This window comes from Hipposideros armiger, unplaced genomic scaffold, assembly GCF_001890085.2.
Source record: "Hipposideros armiger isolate ML-2016 unplaced genomic scaffold, ASM189008v1 scaffold_838, whole genome shotgun sequence".
In the NCBI taxonomy this organism is placed as follows: Eukaryota; Metazoa; Chordata; class Mammalia; order Chiroptera; family Hipposideridae; genus Hipposideros; species Hipposideros armiger.
In genome coordinates this window covers 609,395-628,224 of record NW_017732188.1, presented here as the reverse complement: position 1 = coordinate 628,224, position 18,830 = coordinate 609,395, and the positions used below count along the sequence as shown (strand labels likewise).

Sequence of the window (18,830 nt, the reverse complement as noted above, 5' to 3'; positions counted from 1 at the left end):
GCCGTCGCCGGCGACTCATGGCAGCCCAGCTCCAGGTTGAGCTGTCGTTCAGCATCTTAGCTGGGGAGGGCAGTGTTCACTGGCCCTCATATGTGGGATCCGAACCGGGGCCCTCTGGCATCCCAAGCGAGTTCTTAACCATCGCGCCACTCGGCCAGCCCAAGAATGCCTTACTTTGAATCAATTAGAAATACAGAAATCTATTGTACATGGAAATTAAAATAACTACTCCAATTTACAAATATTTTTAGAAAATATTTAAATATTTTAGTAGCAAATTCTAATATATCTAAAATATAAATATTCCATAATCTGATTAAAAAGATAACTTTTCAGAAATACATGTTACTTAAAACAAGACCTTACCTATTTCTATTATTGCTAGAATAAAATCATTAAATTTTAATAAATCAAACTTTTAGTGCTGTGTCATTTGAAATTTGGGGTTATTTGTTTCCACAGTTAGCATCCCCTCATAAACACAAAGAGCAAAAAAAAGATATCTAGTAGAAGATAGGCAGCAGGCAGTTAGAGATGAGAAATTATTTGCTTGAAAGAGCGGCCATGGCTAGAGATAAAAATCTTGGAATCATCTAAATAGAGAAGACAGTAAAGAGCATGTGAACAGATTGTAAAGCAAAGACAGAAAAGGCTGTCAGAGGATTAATGAGACATCCACGGGAGGGCCTGTATTTCCAGAATGGGAGAAATGGGACATGCTAGGGAAAAAGCAAGAGCAAGACTTCTCAGAAATGGAGAAGAGGAGCATGCAATGCTGTGGAGGGACAGGTTGTTCAATGGGGAGAAAGGCAGCAACTGTCCAGGAGGATGAGGACTGTAAAAAGGACAAGATATGTGGTTAATTAGGCTACTGGAGACCTTCAAAAAAATACTGCATCTGCAAAAGTAAAGGGAACAGAAATAGCAAACATCTGTGTTCAGAAAATTGTCAGGCACTGTAATTACAATACAATTCCATCATGCAAATATTCTGATACATATTTAGTAAAATACAATACTTTAGTTGTGACGTTGGTCTGAAGTGTTAAACTCTCATATATCCCTCCTTCAATCTTAACGTAAAACAGAGACACATTTAAGAAAAAATGCAGACTCTAAAGAGCAAGACATAGTAAGAATCAGCAGCATTCCACCATAATTCATGAGTGTAAAACTTACTTTTGGATGCTTATTATTTTCATTAACTAAAATTTCTGGTTCAGAAAGAAAGCTGATCAGCTCCTTTACTTTCTCTGAAGAATCTTCAGGAAAATCTTCATCTACTAGCTTGTTCTCTTCAAAATATGTCATGTCCAAAATAGCCTGATTGTAAAAGAAAACAATTATCTTTAAATGATTTAAACCCGAATGAATAACTCTTACAGTTTATCCTTACATATATAGATGCTTTAGTAGACATTTAAGTCTTCTAGCACAGTATTTAAATTTGCAAAGTAAGCAAAATGTCTAGTTGTTAACATAATCTTAGATGGACTCTGTGGAAAACTTCATAGGTGTTTTACTAAAATACTGAATTAATTATAGTCTTTCTTCCCTCAATAAATAAAATGGAGATTTATGTTTTAATTAAGATAAGCATAAAGAATATTAATTATGAAAAGTACAATTATTATATTATATACTTATACACACACACATACTCACACTGAAAATTTTCTAAATGGCTGCTGTATAATGTCAAGGTCACTACCACTAGTTTTGTAAATTGAATCTTTAAAGGATTTGTTTTCTCAAATGTAGATTGAGCATTTGGGGGAAATGTATCCTGCCACCCAATAAAGGCAGCAAGCAAATCACCAACATTATGCAATTCAAACTCTAAGTCTCCAGCATTTTAAAATACAAGACACTATGTTTAAGCACCTTAAAACTCCCCAAACCTTTTTTTAAATCTATTGGAGTTAAGTCCCATGAAACTGTGCTCTAGTATCAGTTCTACCACTAATCACCTGACTAATCAAAGGAGAAGCTGATTTTATGTTTCTGAGCTTCAATTTCTTCATTGGTAGAATAAAGAAATTGGACTAAACACCTTTCAAAGTTCCTTGCTTTGAAGATAAACTGAATTAACATGTGTAAAGCACTTAGAACATTACCTAGCACACAGCACTACTGAAGTGATGTGTTCTTGTGTGGAAGGAAGGCTTAAGTAGGGTCCCAGGGGGTCTGTGGAATGTAAATCTGCATCTTTAGGTCTTTTGCCTTATTCCTGGAAATAAATTTAAGTGTTTAGAGCTCTCCCATGTGATAGAAATGAGACGAGCAGGGAGCCTTTTAAAAGAAAAGAAAGCCAGCAAAGTTCTGCCAAATTATAACAGCTCTTTGTGGTTTGTGAGTAGTTGTTAACAGGCTCATTCAACCATGACATTTGAAGGCAGAAACCATCTTTATGTACCTCCTAACAGAAAGCACAGTGCTAGGCATGGGGGTGCTGTAAATGTGCACTCTGGAAGCTTAACTAAGTTTATTTTGCATTCTATAAACACATCATCTTTAGTATTCCTCAGTGATTAAGGGCATATGAAACACTATCAACTATAAAGTCTATACTAATGTTAATTACTATAATGACATTATGTTGAATGTCAACTTGACTCGGCAGTGTTTGAGAAAACCAAGAAAACAGTTCTTGTCCATATAGAGGCCTGAATTTGAGAGCAAAGTAAAAGGGGAACAGAGCAATATTATAGACTTGCATGACAACAGTGGAGGTTCATGTTGAAAATCCCAAGGAAAGGTGAATTTCAGGGGAAAAAAATAACTGGGTTCTTATCGAGTCCTCCATTCCCTGTGAATACCTTGTAAGAACTTGGAAATTGTACATATTCCTGTTTTGCTTAAATATCTATAAAGGGAAGCAATTCTGTTATGTGCAAGATTTTTTTCCTGACTCTTCTTATCAACACATCTAATAAACCTTGTTTGCAGTATTGCCTCAAAATTTCACATCTATATGTTTTATACATACAGTTTTTTGAACAAAATTAAACACTTTAAATAGAGAATAAACTGATTTCATTACATGTAAACTTTGGAGTCAACCATTTAAATAAACAATCTGCACCTATAACATGTCTGAAACCACATCTATTTTAGTACCTGTGTGTAAAGTTCTAGTAGATTTGATGGACTTGAGCATTCTTTGTCTTCTCCACACAAGAGTTTCAATTTTTCTAGAGCTGCAGAGGACCGAATTAAAAAGTGATCTGGAAGAGATAAAAACATGATTACTTCACATAGTTTCAGAGTGTTATCTAAACAGAAAAAAGTTATGTATCTGAAATGACTGGAGGAAATTATGCTGTGGTATTGGACAGGCAGCATGATCATAATATCTTTTGTAAAACAAAGGGATATCATAATGCATAATCCCAACTAAGCTAATTCAACATGGAAATTCATCCTGGAAAGGTAGACTAAAAACTTTCACTATTGCCATTTCTTAAATGAAGTCTGTATTTTCATGTTGCTTCTTTTATGATATCAACACATTCAAATGTTTAAATAATAAATTTAAAACTTTTATTGCAACAGTACAAATGATATACATAAATCTACAGAAAGGGATTCCATTGAAAACTTACAATTTCATAAATGTATTTTCCAAAAAACATTATTGATTAAATCAAATGTCTCACAGAACATCAGCACTCTGAGCAATTAAAACTTTAATACAGTTGTTTATGTATTTATGTATGTAATTGCAATTATAATTAAAATTATATAACATCTGTATATTATTTTAAAACCCAGATATGGAACAAATTACCTCATCCCTTCAAATCCTGGAAGAACTAGAACTAAATACTTCTGATATGGCCCCCCCAACATTGTCCCCTGACTTTTTCCTTTCTTCAACATCATATTCCCCTTGCTTCTACGGTTGTACCTTTTCTTATGAATTTTTCCTCCCTAACTACAAAAGGTCCACACCAAGATGCTATCCACCATTCTGCATTACCTCATGTAATCCAATTTAGATATGCCCACCAAGACACAAACGTGAGTTTGCCCCTCTGTGCTTCCCTCCTGAAATACATATCCTTTCCTCCTCACTGGCCAATGGACAGAAAATGTAGCACTTGGTGCAGGCCCATCTGATCCAGCCTCAGCTCGTACACAGATGGATAAGCTGTTCAGTGCTGGAGCGAAGGCACGCGACAACTTATATTATGTCAATTGTATAATGACCTTAAGTTTTCTCAGGTGAGGCCTAAGCCGTATCTAGACCAGATTCTGATTGCTGTAAGGCCCACTATTCACCTGAATTGATACTTATTTAGCACTGCCCTCTCATCTCTCCTCAGCCTGGAAGTATCATCTATATGACCCAGAAAAAAAGACTCTACTGTGAACTGAAATTGTGTGGAACATGGCACGCCTTATTTACTTTAGAGATTGTGTTGACATTTTTTACTTAATTTGCAGGATTACTTTAAATGTAAAGATTTGCACTGAATTCACTAAACCATTGCTGAAGGAGTATCTCACATGAACTCATGACATATTATAATTACTGTGGGGGAGGGGATAATAATAGCTCACATTTTAGAAAATTTTCATGAAATGCAGTATTTTTACTAGAACCATTCAGTCAAAGTAATGACTGGCAAGACAAAAGTGGTTCTTACATAATGAGAGGAAAAAGTTCTTCTCGTGGCATACTTCCATATAATAAACATACTGTGCTTGTACAATGAGAAATCAATGAACAATGAAATGTTGTGAAAAATGAAAAGGAGAGCATTCTTAGATGGAATAATGTCTGGCTGTATCTGATCTAATTTGAAGAAGACAGCAGGAACTATCAATCCCTATAACCTAATATAATATATACAGTTGTTACATCACTGGACAGATTTTAAATGCATATTATCTTTGTTGCATAGGAAAAAAATGCCAAGTTCAATTCAAATACATGCAACCACATCTTAATTAAACGTCACAAAATAATAAAATTATGCTAGTAATACTAATTAATAACTCCTAATATAGACCAGTATTATTTTTAGTAAATTTTCAGAATTATAAAGCTTCCAAACACGTATACCACATGACTTTTATGTCCAGCTTTCATTTTAGACTAAATAACTCTTCCATGGGAAAATGAGAATGACTTTGGGGTTCAGTGATAAGTGAATAAAAAACATTCTTTGATCTCTTTAGATGGGTTCAAATGGAGCTGGGGTGGAGTGGAGATCACTAAATAGCTTATTTAGAAGTAACTTAGATACACTTCCAGGTAATAGCTACTACCATCCATGAACTATTCATGTGAATCCTGGGATTCACTTACCACAAACCAAAAAAGAAGTCGGCTTCTCGGTGTTCTGTGAGTTTTGAAGAGCATACTCCTAAGAAAAGATAATTCAGCAAATAATCTTCACTAGAACTAGAGCCACGTCATAACAGACCCTGTTCCATAAATTCAGCAACCATTCAATCGCTTGGGTAAACGTCCCACTACTATTTTCCTATGAGTCCGATGACAATGAGTCAGTCCCCAAGAATTTTAAAACCGATCTGTAGTAAAGGCTGAAAACTCAAAAAGAAATAATGTAAAACCTACAGACAGCTGGGAAGTAATGAAAGAGAATTAAAATCAGAAGTTGAGGTAATTCTAAGCCAGTTTTCCCTAAGGAAACCGCTTAGACACTTCCAAAGAACTGTTCTATCCTGACAGAGCCCTCGTGAGAACTGAGGTGATGCATGTGAAAGAATTGTCTAAATTATGCCAATGTAGAGCTCTTCCGTAGAATATTGTTTACAGTTGAGTTTAGAATTCAAAACGGAAGACAGAAATTTACAAAGTAGCAATACAAAAGTGAAACTGTTATGCTCTCCTAGCTATCTTTACTGCACACCAAACTACCATTACTTATTTGCGTGGTATCATTCAGCTTTAACCACTCTTTTAAGCTTTCCTGTGTACTCTTATCCGGATTCTGCCCTTTTCCCAATCGCTACCGGGACAGTTAAAGGAAAGCTGCACCGATTTGACGAGATGTGAGCGGGTTTTCATGGGTTATGGAAAACGCGGTTTCGACGCAAACGGCGTGGTTTAAGGCAAATATGAGTTCTTCGGGGTGGACAGCTGACCGGGCAGCGAGGGTCAGAAGCGCAGCACCTCTGGTAGTTATGACACGGGATACACCCGACCCACAGGCCGCAGCCTCCAGCTCCTGCGGCTGCACAGCACCAGCTCCGAGCCACTGTCCGCCCTTCCGCCTCCCTCTCCCCGGCTCCCTCACCGTCTTCACCGGCGGCTTCGCTAAGTTGCTGTATGTGGGCCTGAGCTAGGTCCCCGAGTTCTTCCACTCGCCTCACCACACTGGAGTCTGCGGCCGCCATGGCCACAACAAGCAGGCGCACCCCAACCACGTGACCGCGCGGGTCTGGGGTCACCTGATGCCCGGGTGAGGGCGGGGTGTGGGGCGGAGCTCGTTTGGTTGGTGGGTGGGAACCTCAACTCCGGAGAAATGCAGGCCCTGGCTCGCAGAGGTCGTTCCGGGTTATTTTCTTCTTCTGGAAAATCCCCTCCCTCCCATAATCCTGAGCAGCAAGGATACTTTAGGGGCGGGTGTGACGTCAGGGCACGCCTCTCTCCCGCCCCTCTTTTAAACCAATCGGGAGCCATCCATGCCCTCATGCTGATCCAATGGGAAATCAGCACTCTCTACGGAGTGCTGGGAAGAGAGAAGTTGGCAGCAGCTGCCTGGTGGGCGGGTGGTATGCAATACCTTGCTATTGCTCTATCCCACGCTGCAGCTGTAGTCAGTAGAGCCGTCAGAAAGGTCCGGAGAAAGGACTGTCGGTTTTGGTCTTGGAGTGAGGAGGTTGCCTAATTATAATTTCCTGGTCAGAAATGGAAAGCCTGATGGCACCCTTGTAGCTCACCCAAGTCTCGGAGAGATAATTGGGCATATGGGTGGGGAGCTCCAAACACTAGTGGGAGATCCCAGTCTGCGTGGTTGAGTGTCGCCTTTCTAAATCTTAATTTTAGCAGCTGCGTTTGTTTTATTTCTGATCTACTTTGGCCAGCTCACATTTAACTTACTTTAACCATCTCACGTCCAATAATACCAAAATTTTGCATTTACAAAAATTTTTATTGTTATACATTTCGAAGCCCTTCCTTAAAGTGCTCATTGTGTATAAACTTCATCCTCTCAATTATGAGTTTCAACGCACTTAGTCAACGAGTCCAACTTCCACTTTGCATCCTGTTTTCTTTCCTCTGGCCAAACAAATCTTTAACTTAGTGTTTTTGTTTTTCAATTTGACACAGTACATTTTTTAAAAAAAAATCATTTATTAATATTTTATTGGGGAACAGTGTGTTTTTCCAGGACCCATCAGCTCCAAGTCAAGCAGTTGTTTCAATCTAGTTGTGAAGGGCACAACTCAATGGCCCATGTGGGGATCGAACCGGCAACCTTGGTGTTATGAGCATGGCACTCTAACCAACTGAGCTAACCGGCCGTCCCAACACAGTACATTTTGAATAATCTCCGTTTTATCTTATTTCTTGTGGAAGGTAGTTTTTTTGTTTAATAGGCACTACTAAAAATAGGGGATTGGTGTGTTGTGATTTATAAGTGATTGACCTAAATGGCTTTCTAACACCTTTGTAACACCTGTCTCTTCGTCCTTCGATTCACCCTAAATGTAGAGGGCACGAGTCGTTTACTAATTCTGTGTTCTTAGTGCCTCCTACAGTGCCTGGCACATAATAAATGCTCAGAGAATGTTTATTAATTGAACAACATTCCATATTATCTTGTCAATATATTACTCTCTAATCAGGAAGGTGAAGGCCAGGAAAGTTGCATTATATGATCAACGTGGGCTAAAGAATTGAAACTAATAATCACTTGACATCTCAAAATGCCAAACCTGGGCTGGCCGAGTGGTGTGTTGGTTAGGAGTTGGCTTGGGACGCCAGCTCTGAGCAGCAGGGCCCCAGTTCAGTTCAGATCCCACATGAGGACCAGTGATGCTGCACTCTCTACAGCTAAGATGGTGAACACAGCTCGACCTGGAGCTGGGCTGCCATGAATCGCCAGCAACGGTGTAGGCTGTAGTGGGGCTCGTCAGCAGCGGGCTTGAGCTTTCGTGAGCCACCGTGAGCAGCAGTCCAATGGCCGGCGAGTGACTGGCTCACCTGGGAAGAGCGTAATGATAATACCAACATGGGCCAGTGAAGCAATGTCCTTCACAACTAGACTGAAGAACAAAATGACAGCAACTTGTCTGTTCCCTTTCCCCGATTCCCCAACGCTGTTCCCCTCCCCCAATTCCCCAATAAAATCTTTTTTAAAAATGCCAAACCTCACCGTGTATGTTTTAAATAAGATTTACAATTCCAGTGATTCATTAAACCATGGACTTTCAGCAGGAAACATACTTGACACTGGGGATTAATGCTCAACTGATGGCTCAAGTGTATGCATTACGCATGTCTTCAGAGAGAGCTGGAAGGAACCTGAGAGCCTGTAGTACAGCCCTCATTTCCAGATGAAGAAACTTGACAGAATGTGATTATTAATGGCACCAAACCCTAGAATACATGATTCCATGATTTTTCCAAGATCATGCCAAAGTAACCACCAATAGAAGATTGTCTCACCATACATATAAACAAATAACAGACTGCCCTCACCAATGCACACTAAAGAAAGCACTTCAAGTCAGAGAATCCCTGTCCTAGAAAAGAAGAAATATGAGTAATTTTCTCCAATTTTCTAGTTAGTTATTTTTACTTTAGGAAACCTACATGAATATAAAAAAATAATATGCTACATTTTAAAAACTCAGAGAAATTAATAACTCATTATGAATCTACCAACAATGATCTAAAATAAATTGATTTCATTTGTATCATTTTCCTCCTCACTGGTGTATAATGGATAAAATCCAATTAGCTAAGAAGAAATTAATTTCTCAGGATATTTATAAATAACATTGTCTTTTAAAAAATAAAATTCTTGATTGCCTTTGAATTACTTATAACTTGTCCATTTTGGGGGAACTTCCCTTTATTGATTTATATTTTTCATGTGACTTTTATTTTCTCATATAAATTTGCCAAACCCCTATGAACAGGGATTGAATTCGATTTTTTTCCTTTTAGTTGCCACTACTAATATTTGCATATCACAGGACCTCACTAAAGGTTTACTCCCCTTTTCATTTAATGACCCATTGTTGGGTTATGAACTATTATAGGCACTGAGATTATAGCAGTAAATAAACATGATCACTACCTTCCTAGAGCCTATTATGTAGTGGGGGAAGACAGAAACATCATAATCACACAAATGAATGCATAATTTTAAAATTGTGGAAGATGCTATGAATGAAAAGGAAAGGGATACAATTTGATTTGAGATATCAGAGAAGACTTCTCTGAGGAAATGATATTAACACCTAAAGGATGAATAAAATTAGCCAAGTAAGAGTAGGGGTGTGTAATCAGTCTGGGATTCCAATCAGGAGAAAGAAACAATGTGGTAATTTGAAAAGGGAAACAATTTGACATAAAAAATTATTAACTACAACGGGATTGGAGTCGCAATGGATTAACTAGGAAGAAGTAGGAATAGAGGAATAGCCGAGATAAGAAATACCCCTGGGATAGAGATCCAGATATTGTTGGAGAGCTCATGGTTATGGGTAGCTGGATGACAGGGAAGTTGCTGTAGTCCACACCCGTGGAACTTGCTGGAACTCCACTGTCTGGAACTTGCCAGAAATCTGCCCTCCAGGGTGCTGGGGAAAGCTGCTTATGGCAACATATTTCACAAGAAGCATTCTGCTACAAAACTCCCTAGGGTGTGCTAGGGAAGCTGCATGTGTGGCAGGAACATTATGCCAAAGAAGCTACCCATGCTGCAGGAGCCTGCTAAGAAGCCACAAGAGAAGACCTTTTGCCTCCTGCAGTGTCTCTCTAGCTCCCTCTACTGACAAAGTTTAACACTGTGTCTAATGACAAAGGAAAAATGTATTTAAAAGACCCGGATATATTTTCAGAAAACAGGCAAAAAAGATAAATTTGGAGCTGAGAGGCAATCAATCTATAACCAGTACAGTGAAGAAGAACATATCAGGCACATATCAGGAACATATCAGTGAATAGCATATGCAAAGACTCTGAGTTTGGAAAAGGTTGATAGTTTGGAGGAATGAGAGAAGGCCAAAGACTGCTGGTATGAGGGGGAAAGTAGAGCAAAGTGAAGCTGGAGAGCATGTGTAGAAGTTATCTCCTGAGGTGGATGCCTCATTCACAATCGTTGGCAATGGATCACAAACCCTGAAGTGAGCACCCATTGTCCATGTCTGTATTAACTGACCCTGTCTTTTGGCCATAGTCAATTCATTTATTCAATTAGGTGGCCATTGGTTCTATATTTAATGAGCACTTACTCTATGCCAGGCACGGGTTCTATGGTAATAAACAAGATAGATCCAAGGGTAGATAATAGATCTGGGGTAAAAATCTTACAGATGACAAGCCAATCAGATTCTTTCTCCTGGTAATTTGAAACATTGAAGAAGAGGGAAGCACAGAGACAAGATTAATTACATTAAATGTCAGCAATCCAGAGAGAAAAATCCACCAGCTGTTGCTGAGTTCCCTGGGGAGAACTAAACTCCCTGAGTCTTGGCTGCTTAACCTTTCCTTGATACTTGATAGTCTCCCGTATCTTTATTCTGAAACTAATTAGAGTCAGTTTCTATTGCTTGAACCAAAAGAATACAATACAGTTTATGGGTATAGCTTAGTAGGGGCAGATCAAGCAGGGCCTCTGATGCCATGTTAAAAATTGTGGTCTTTATCTTAAGTGGAAAAGAAGTTATAGATGTATTTTAAGCATGAGAGTGGTATGATCAGGTTGTATTTTAATGACATCACCATGGCTGCTACAAGGAGAATGGAATGGAAAAAATGTGAAAGAGAAGTGGGTAGTTCAGTTGGGAGACTAAGTCTCTGGATGAGAAATAAAGTAATTCATACAGAATGGGGAGAGTGGAAATGGAGAGAAGTGAATCAATTTTATAACACTATATAGGTAGAACCAATAGGACTTGTTGACAGAATTGAATATGAAAGGAGAAAGAAGTGTCCAGGATGACTTCTAGATTTCCATCAAGAGCTACTTGGCTAATGGCAGGGGCATTTACTTACTTGGATGAATCTAGAGGAGGAGCAGATTGGTAAGGGAGACAAGAGTTCAGTCTTGTTGATTTCTAGAGATCTTTAGGTAAACCCAAGCTGAACAAAATTTTATCTCACGTAGCTGTTTACAGTCATCTGAAAAAGCAATTGGCAATTCAATTTTAAAAAATTTTACATTTGGGAAGAGGGAAGGGGAGAGAGAGAGAGAGAGAGAGAGAGAGAGAGAGAGAGAGAGAGAGAGAGAGAGAGAGAGAGAGAGCTCATGCCGGCTGCTGGCCACTCAAGGTAGCTTATGGGAGCCCACTGCAGCCCCACTGCAGCCTACGCCGTCCCCGGCGACTCACGGCAGCCCAGCTCCATGTAGAGCTGTTGTTCAGCATCTTAGCTGTAGAGGGCAGTGTCACTGGCCCTCATATGTGGGATCCGAACCGGGGCCCTCTGGCATCCCAAGCCAGCTCTTAACCATCATGTCACTCGGCCGGCCCAATAAGCAGACATTTTAAAACTATATCCACACAAACCATAAATTTCAACTGACAGATCAGCTAAACTATCTTCTTTTCTTTTAAAAAGATTTTATTGGGGAATTGGGGGAGGGTAACAGCATTGGGGAATCGGGAAAAGAGAGCAGACAAGTTGATGTCCTTTTTTGTTCTTCAGTCTAGTTGTGGAGGATGTCACTTCACTGGCCCATGTTAATATTATCATTGTGTTCTTCCCAGGTGAGGCAGTTGCTCGCTGACCATTGGACAGCCACTCACAGTGGCTCATGGCAGCTCACGGCAGCTCACACCTGCTGCCAGCTAGCTCCACTGCAGCCTACGCCATCGCCGGCGACTCACAGCAGCCCAGCTCCATGTCGAGCTGTTGTTTACCATCTTAGCTGTAGAGGGCACAGTGTCACCGGCCCTCATGTGGGATCCGAACCGGGGCCCTACTGCTGAGAGCTGGCATCCCAAGCCAACTCCTAACCAATGTGCCACTTGGCCGGCCCCACTATCTGTTTAATATCCTAAGGAACTTATCTTAAGGAAAAGCTTTGTATTAGGTAGAATAATTTTGGCTGCAAGTCTCAGAAAACCCAACTACAACCTAAACAATGAGGAAAAACATGTTTGGAAAATGAATCCCATAGGTAGGACAGGCTCCAGGGATGACTTACAGCAGCACCTCCATTTCTCTGCAAGTCTTTTGGCTCTGCGTTCTTTAAGGGTTGGCTTCATCCTCAGCCTGCAGCCATTCCAGGCCTCATATCTAAGGAACTACTGTCAGAAGAAGAGAAAGGCAGTTACGACTCAAAGCTCTCAGAATTACAAGGAAGAACTTCTCCAGAATTTCAGATCAAACATTAGTTTAATTTGGGTCACAAATCTGGTTCAGAACCAATTACTGCCACAGGGTTAAAATTACTCATGTACTGATCAGGTCTGCATCCAGAGAAATAGAACCAACAGAAGTGAGAAACGGGACCAATAGTGGACATATATACTTGATTAGAGAGCTGAATACTATAGTCTGTCCAAGTTGACACTTAAAACTAACCATAACAAGTTCTATTTCTGAACCTGTGAGGAGTGTGAAGAAAGGTGGAAGTGTAAATCTTTACAAAATTGGGGTTCTGTGAATAGGAGGAGTAGGGGGAGTGAATACCAAGTAGGCAAGCAAAAGCATCCACTACTAATATGGATCATAAATAAATGCCATTACCTCTGTTATATCTACGGGTACCATCAAAACTGATGATAAATTTATAATGAACATTTTCTCATGTTGAAATTGTGACCATATCAGAGAGTTTGGACAGTGAACTTACAGCAGCTGTAATGTTTTGAGAAACAAACACACATTAAAAAAGTTTCCTTTCAATTAAATATTGTATTGGTGAGTTGGGATTAAACTGTGAGTTATAGAGAAAAAAAAGAGGCTTAATAGATGCTCAATTATCTCTCAGATTCAAGAAATCTAGAGATGGTCAGTCCAGAGTAGGATAGCATGCCATGGAGTCAGGGTGCCAGACTCCTTGCATCTTGTTGCTTAGCCACAAGTGGTTCTGTTCCCGAAGTTTTCTCTTGGTCTGAGAGGGCTGGTGGAAGCCAAGCCATCACATTCATATCCCAGTCAATGGAAAGTAAGAAAGGGAGATCATGTTCTCTTCTGTTGCAGAGGTTTCCTGGAAGCTGTACTATTTCCACTTACATTCCACTAGTTAGAACTTAATCACATGGCCTACCAGGCTATATTAGGCTGGAAAATGTAGGCTTTATTCCAGGCAGCCCACGTGCCTCTTAGGGTAACCAACTGTCCTGGTTTGCCCGGAACTAAGGGCTTTCATAAAACACAGGATTTCAGTGCTAACCGGTTGGTTACCATAGTTTTATTACTCTGGAAGGAGAGAAAAATGGACATTGGCCGTCTCTGCTGCAATCAACTGGGGCTCTTTTGTTGTAACCGAAAGGAAATTGGACCTAACATAGCTTAAGCTAAAAATAAATAAATAAATAAATTTGTTGGCTGATATAACTGAAAAAACAGAGGCTGAACTCAAATCATTAGAATGAGTTCTCATGAACTGCCTGTTCCCCTGCCTCTCTGTTGGCTCCATTCTCGAACAGGCTGACCCAATAGTGGTAAAACATGGCTGGCAGCAGTGGGCTCCCAACCTCACAATTAGAAATCTGTCAGAAAAGAAGAGCCTTCTCTTCTCTAACAACCAGAACCAAATCTAAGAGCCTGACCCTCATTCACCTGAATTTGATCATAGACGTATCCCTGAGCCCATCACTGTCCCCAAGGTAAGGCTGAGGTCACTCACAACCCCTGGCGGAGGTGGGTTTATGCCACCTAACCTAAACTTGAAAGAAAGAAAAGAAAGGTTTCATTTAAGAAGCTGTGAATGCTATTGTCAGGAAAAGAGTGATTGGAGGCTGCTCAGTAGCAAAACCACAAATGTCCACTACAGGTGGTATTTGTACAGTTTCTAATTTCTTCACCATGCCTACAATGTCTGAAAAGCAGAGGTTCAGCTCGCTGCTGAAAAGAAAATTTTGCCATTATACAACTAACACATACATAGGAAGTCTGGATGACGGCATAGAAGATGATGGCATAAACAGCCCTTCCTCTCTGGCTTTCCTTCCTCATTCCCCTCCCACCCAGTCTTCATGGTCTTTATTAACCCTTTACCCTTATTCCCAGTCAATTTTAACCAGTGTTCCTATGTGGGTATTGAAGATGGGAACTTCAGATTCTTCAAGTCCCTCAGAAAAATTATCCAGAAGGCCAACACCCCTTTGTCGAGTTAATCTGACCATGTTTTATAATGTAACACTAGTGATATTATGAAGACTGTTGCTTTTCTCAGTCTTACCCAAACCCCTCCTCCACACTCATACATATATCCATGCATACACACGATATATCTTCTCTGTGTCTGTATATATGTTAATATAATATGTATTATACTTTTTTGTAGTTCAAATTTCCTCAGGCAAAAATTTTGGTCCATAGAGCATGACTTGTAGCTCACGTTGTAAGTCAGAGTGGTAGTGGTATTAGAAAAGAATTATTTTACTATTCAAATAAATTATATTTGTGTAGCACTTTTAGCTTCCTAGAAAATTCCTGCATTTTACCTCCAAATCCTCTCAATAATTTAGTAAAGTAGGTAAATGTAAATATTATTATCCACATTTTACAGGTAAAAATCACATTAGAAAAACTTATGTGATTTGCTTGAGTTAGCACAACTCGCTGGTGGCAGAGTACAGATTAGAGCTTCCCTTGTCTCAGCAACTAGATCTCCAATAATTCCCCAAGTGTGTTGCCACCCTTACCTTCTTCCCCGTCCTTCCACTTTCCAAAACCCCAACTCCTTTGCCACTGGCTCTTTGGGGGAGAATCTATTATCATAATAATTACCAACAGGGGCTTCAGACTATGAGAGACCTGGGTTCACATACTTTCACTGTTCTTTTACACTTACCCTATGATCATGGGAAAATTGATTCAAATTTCTAGGCTTCAATTTCTTCACTTGTCAAATGAGGATAATGATGACTATCTGCTCTTTAGGCTGTGTTGAGGGTTAAGTTAAATAATCTATGTAGACTTTCAGTGTATTCTCCAACATATAGTGAATAGTAAATAAGAATGAATACATGGTAAACTGCTGGTCAAAACCCCAACCTTAATTCATCCAATCATCTGCTTTTCTAATCATACACCAAGGCTAATGAGTGCTGCTGTACAAAAAGTATACAACAGAGGAGATGGATTTGATATGAATTAATGGCCCCCACCCTCAGCTGAGTCAGCAATACTTCCTCACATCTGTACTCAGTTCCTTCTTGTTTCCCACAAGAGCATTTAAAAACTTTACCACTTATGTCCATATCATGGACTCAGCAATAAAAATAGATGACTTGACACATGTGACAGCTTGGATGGCTCTCAAGGGAACTGTGGTGAATGTAAAATACCAAACCAAAAGGTGATATAGTGTATGATTCTATTTGTATAACATTCTTAAAATGGCAAAATTATAGAGATGGAGAACAGATTAGTGGTGTAGTGGTTACCAGGGTTAGGGATGAGGGAATGTGGTAGAGGGAGGGAGGTTACAAAAGAGAAACACATAGTGAAACCTCTATATCTTGATGAGGTGGTGGACACAAGAACATACATGATAAAATTACATAGAACTAAATACATGCACATGCACAGTAAGTACATGCAAAACTGGTGAAATCTGAAAAAGCACCACGGGTTTATATCTATGTCAATTTCCTTGTTGCAATCCCATACTACAGCTTTGTAAGATGTTCCACTGGGAAAACTGGGGAAGGGCGCAATAGGATCTCTCTGCACTATTTCTTACAACCACATGTGAATCTATAATCATCTAAAACTAAAGTTTAATGTAAAAAAATAACTTCACCCAATTCCTATGACTGATGCATCGCTTGAAGTGCATTTTCACAGGTAGAGATAGAGGTTCAGAATTGGGGGGAAACTTGAATAAGCAAACCAATGGAGAGAGGAAAGTGAGGAGTAAGTATATTTAAGGAAAAGCAAATGATTGAGTTCAATGGGAACCCAGAGTACAACTAAGTAAATACTATAAAGTAAAAGCTTAGAAACATACCTTAGCGTTCCTGGAATTGAGGAGCCTGGACTAGTTTTGGACTTAGTTGTATCGATTGAAGAAGCAGACAGTGATGCAGATGGAGAGCCGGAAGCACACACTACTGTAAGAAGGGAACTAAGGCAAGACCATCGGGTTATTCTGAACTGTTTAAGGACGTCCTCATTGACTATCCTTTCAGCAGTTTCAGTAGAATATCTGAAAAGCCAAAGGTTCAGTCTACTGCTGGACAAGAAATTTTGCTGTGAAACAGCCAATGAGCTGGATGGCAAGGAGATATGCTGTGGTTATGTGGGAGTAGACAGCTCTTCAGTAGTTTGGGCATCGAAGGTGAGAAGAAAAATCAGCCTGAGCTTAAACAAGAAGTAGAGTTGAGGAAAAGTTTATTGATAAGAAGCAGAGTGACTGAGAGTGGGGCGTGGAGTGGGGAAGGGATCTTATCTGTAACCAAAGAAGAAAAAATAAAAATTATTAGGGAGAAATTTGAAATGAAGGCAGGGGACTAATAATGGATAGAGTAAAGAGCAGAAGGTGACATCTGATACCTTCCGAATCTTCTATATAATGTAGAACTAAATAAAACCATGAGTAATTTATATTAAACTTTTCAGAAAATAATTAAACCTTTAAGAATTTTCAAAAAGAAAAAAAAAAAGAATTTTCAATTCAGTTCCCTCAAAAATTTACAATTTACAATTAAGTAGTTCCTAAACTACTTAAAAAGAATTACTTATCCATGTAGCCGATAGACAAGGGCACAACTAAAATATTTTGATTGTGGGCCCATATATTCTCTCTACATAAGTATTTTGCTCTCAGTTCCACTATTCTCAATTTTTTAGCATTATAAAAAATATCTTAATGTCTACGTAATCAGGGGATTCGTTTTCTAGCCATAAGATTTTAGCCTGGGAGATCCTGCCCATGATTGGAAGTTATCTTGGTTTACCATTTGAGTCAGGGAAGAGTTCCTTATTAAAAATAAACACTTCGAGTCAAATATTCAAGAGATTCCTCATTACAACCACTTTCCGTAAATGTTATTAAAAACATTTTAGTTCAGTATGTTTCTAACACTTCTGTCTTTTTCTTGTTTTTCTTTGTGCTTGTTTTCCCTACAAGGGCATGCATACTCAGTGCTATAGTCCAGTACAGAAATTTCATGAGTATTAATGCATTTTATTTAGTGTAGAGTTTACATAAACTTTAAAATACCAACATACACTGAAATCCCCCTTACCCCTGTTACTTTTCCTTGACCATCTTTTCTCAGTCTCTCCAGATCCTGCTGCATTTCCTTTGGCTCTGTCAGGTTCAGCTAGTCTTGTTTGGTTAAACTGAAACTAGCTAATGAGTATCCAGTCCTGACATATGAATTCTTCAAATTTGCTGAACACCAAACTTTCCCAAACTCCTCATAAAGCCTTTTGGCTCAAACCACGAGTGTGCTATAATTTTCATATCTCTATATAATAAGCACCAACCTTTGTACAAAATAGTACAATCAGGGAACTTAGGGGTGCCAAGAGAACAGGGCTTGAAATTCAAATTATGTTTCTTCAGAATTAGTGACAAATTCTTGAATAAAATTGAGTTCCTTGTAGTGTATTGTAAAACTGACTCCAAAAGTAACTTAGAAAGCCTTATGTACTAATGTTTTCATCTTCTTAAAGAACTGTAAGCTTTGTGGTGTTTTAACTTGTTCTATTCCTATTTCCCCCTCCCCAGCTCTGTAGTACACTTAAAAATCAACAACCTGATAATCATGGTAGCTGTGAAAACCATCAAACTAAGCCACTGGAGGGGACACAATGGATTTAGAGCTCCCCAAATCCCCATCTTAGACACCTATCATTATCTGACCTGTCTGGAAGTTCCCTGGAAACACCAACCTGCAGAGCTTCTTTTTATTTGACTTGACTCAGAATCTCACTCACTGCAAATAGCTTTTTCCCCCCAGAGCATCTGTTGAAAATAATCATCACTAATTGTTTTACTTTGGAGCTGCCTGAGGGAGTGATAACAGTTGGGCAAACAAGAAGCTGACCAAAAACATTAAAGGAAAAGCTGGGAATCAGTTGTCCTTAGGGCACTTTGAAAAATTAAAACATATTCTGGGAATCAAGAAGGCTAGTTGTAGGACTCTGCCGATGCTCAGGAAAGACCCGAGAGGGCCCTAATTTCTCACTTTTGGCTGACTTTGAAGTTCTGTGTAAACAGGAAGTGAAAGCTACGACAGGTGTAAAAGGGATGTTGGAGCATTGAAGGTGTCCTTAGCACACACACAGTTACTAGGCAAAGGCTTGGAGACTTATTGGTTCAAAACATTTAAGGAAATTGCTGTCCAGTCATTACCTAAGCACTAAGCTAAACAAGCAGAGGCTTAAGTGGTCTCTCATGATGAAAAATACAGAGGTTTAAGACTGAGGGACAAAGACCAGTTTGAGGCTGTTACAGTAATCCAGGAGAGACAGAGGAGGAGGAGGA

General features: G+C 39.4%; 1 protein-coding gene across 11 annotated transcripts in view; it reads right to left on the bottom strand.

The window, feature by feature from the left end:
- The window catches only part of RIMOC1 (RAB7A interacting MON1-CCZ1 complex subunit 1), a 40,031-nt gene that overhangs the window by 11,300 nt on the left and 9,901 nt on the right, over nt 1-18,830 (bottom strand). For 3 of the 11 annotated variants that reach the window (XM_019629311.1, XM_019629313.1, XM_019629312.1), the window contains exons 3-5: nt 12,363-12,462; nt 3,121-3,227; nt 1,180-1,323 (exon numbers count right to left, since the gene is read on the bottom strand). In XM_019629311.1, coding sequence (XP_019484856.1) covers nt 1,180-1,323; nt 3,121-3,227; nt 12,363-12,462 — 351 coding nt within the window. Of the gene's footprint in view, nt 1-1,179; nt 1,324-3,120; nt 3,228-6,272; nt 6,557-12,362; nt 12,466-13,945; nt 14,052-16,343; nt 16,785-18,830 lie in introns of those variants that run through there. The other 8 variants (XM_019629322.1, XM_019629320.1, XM_019629316.1 and 5 more) reach the window with 7 other exon arrangements.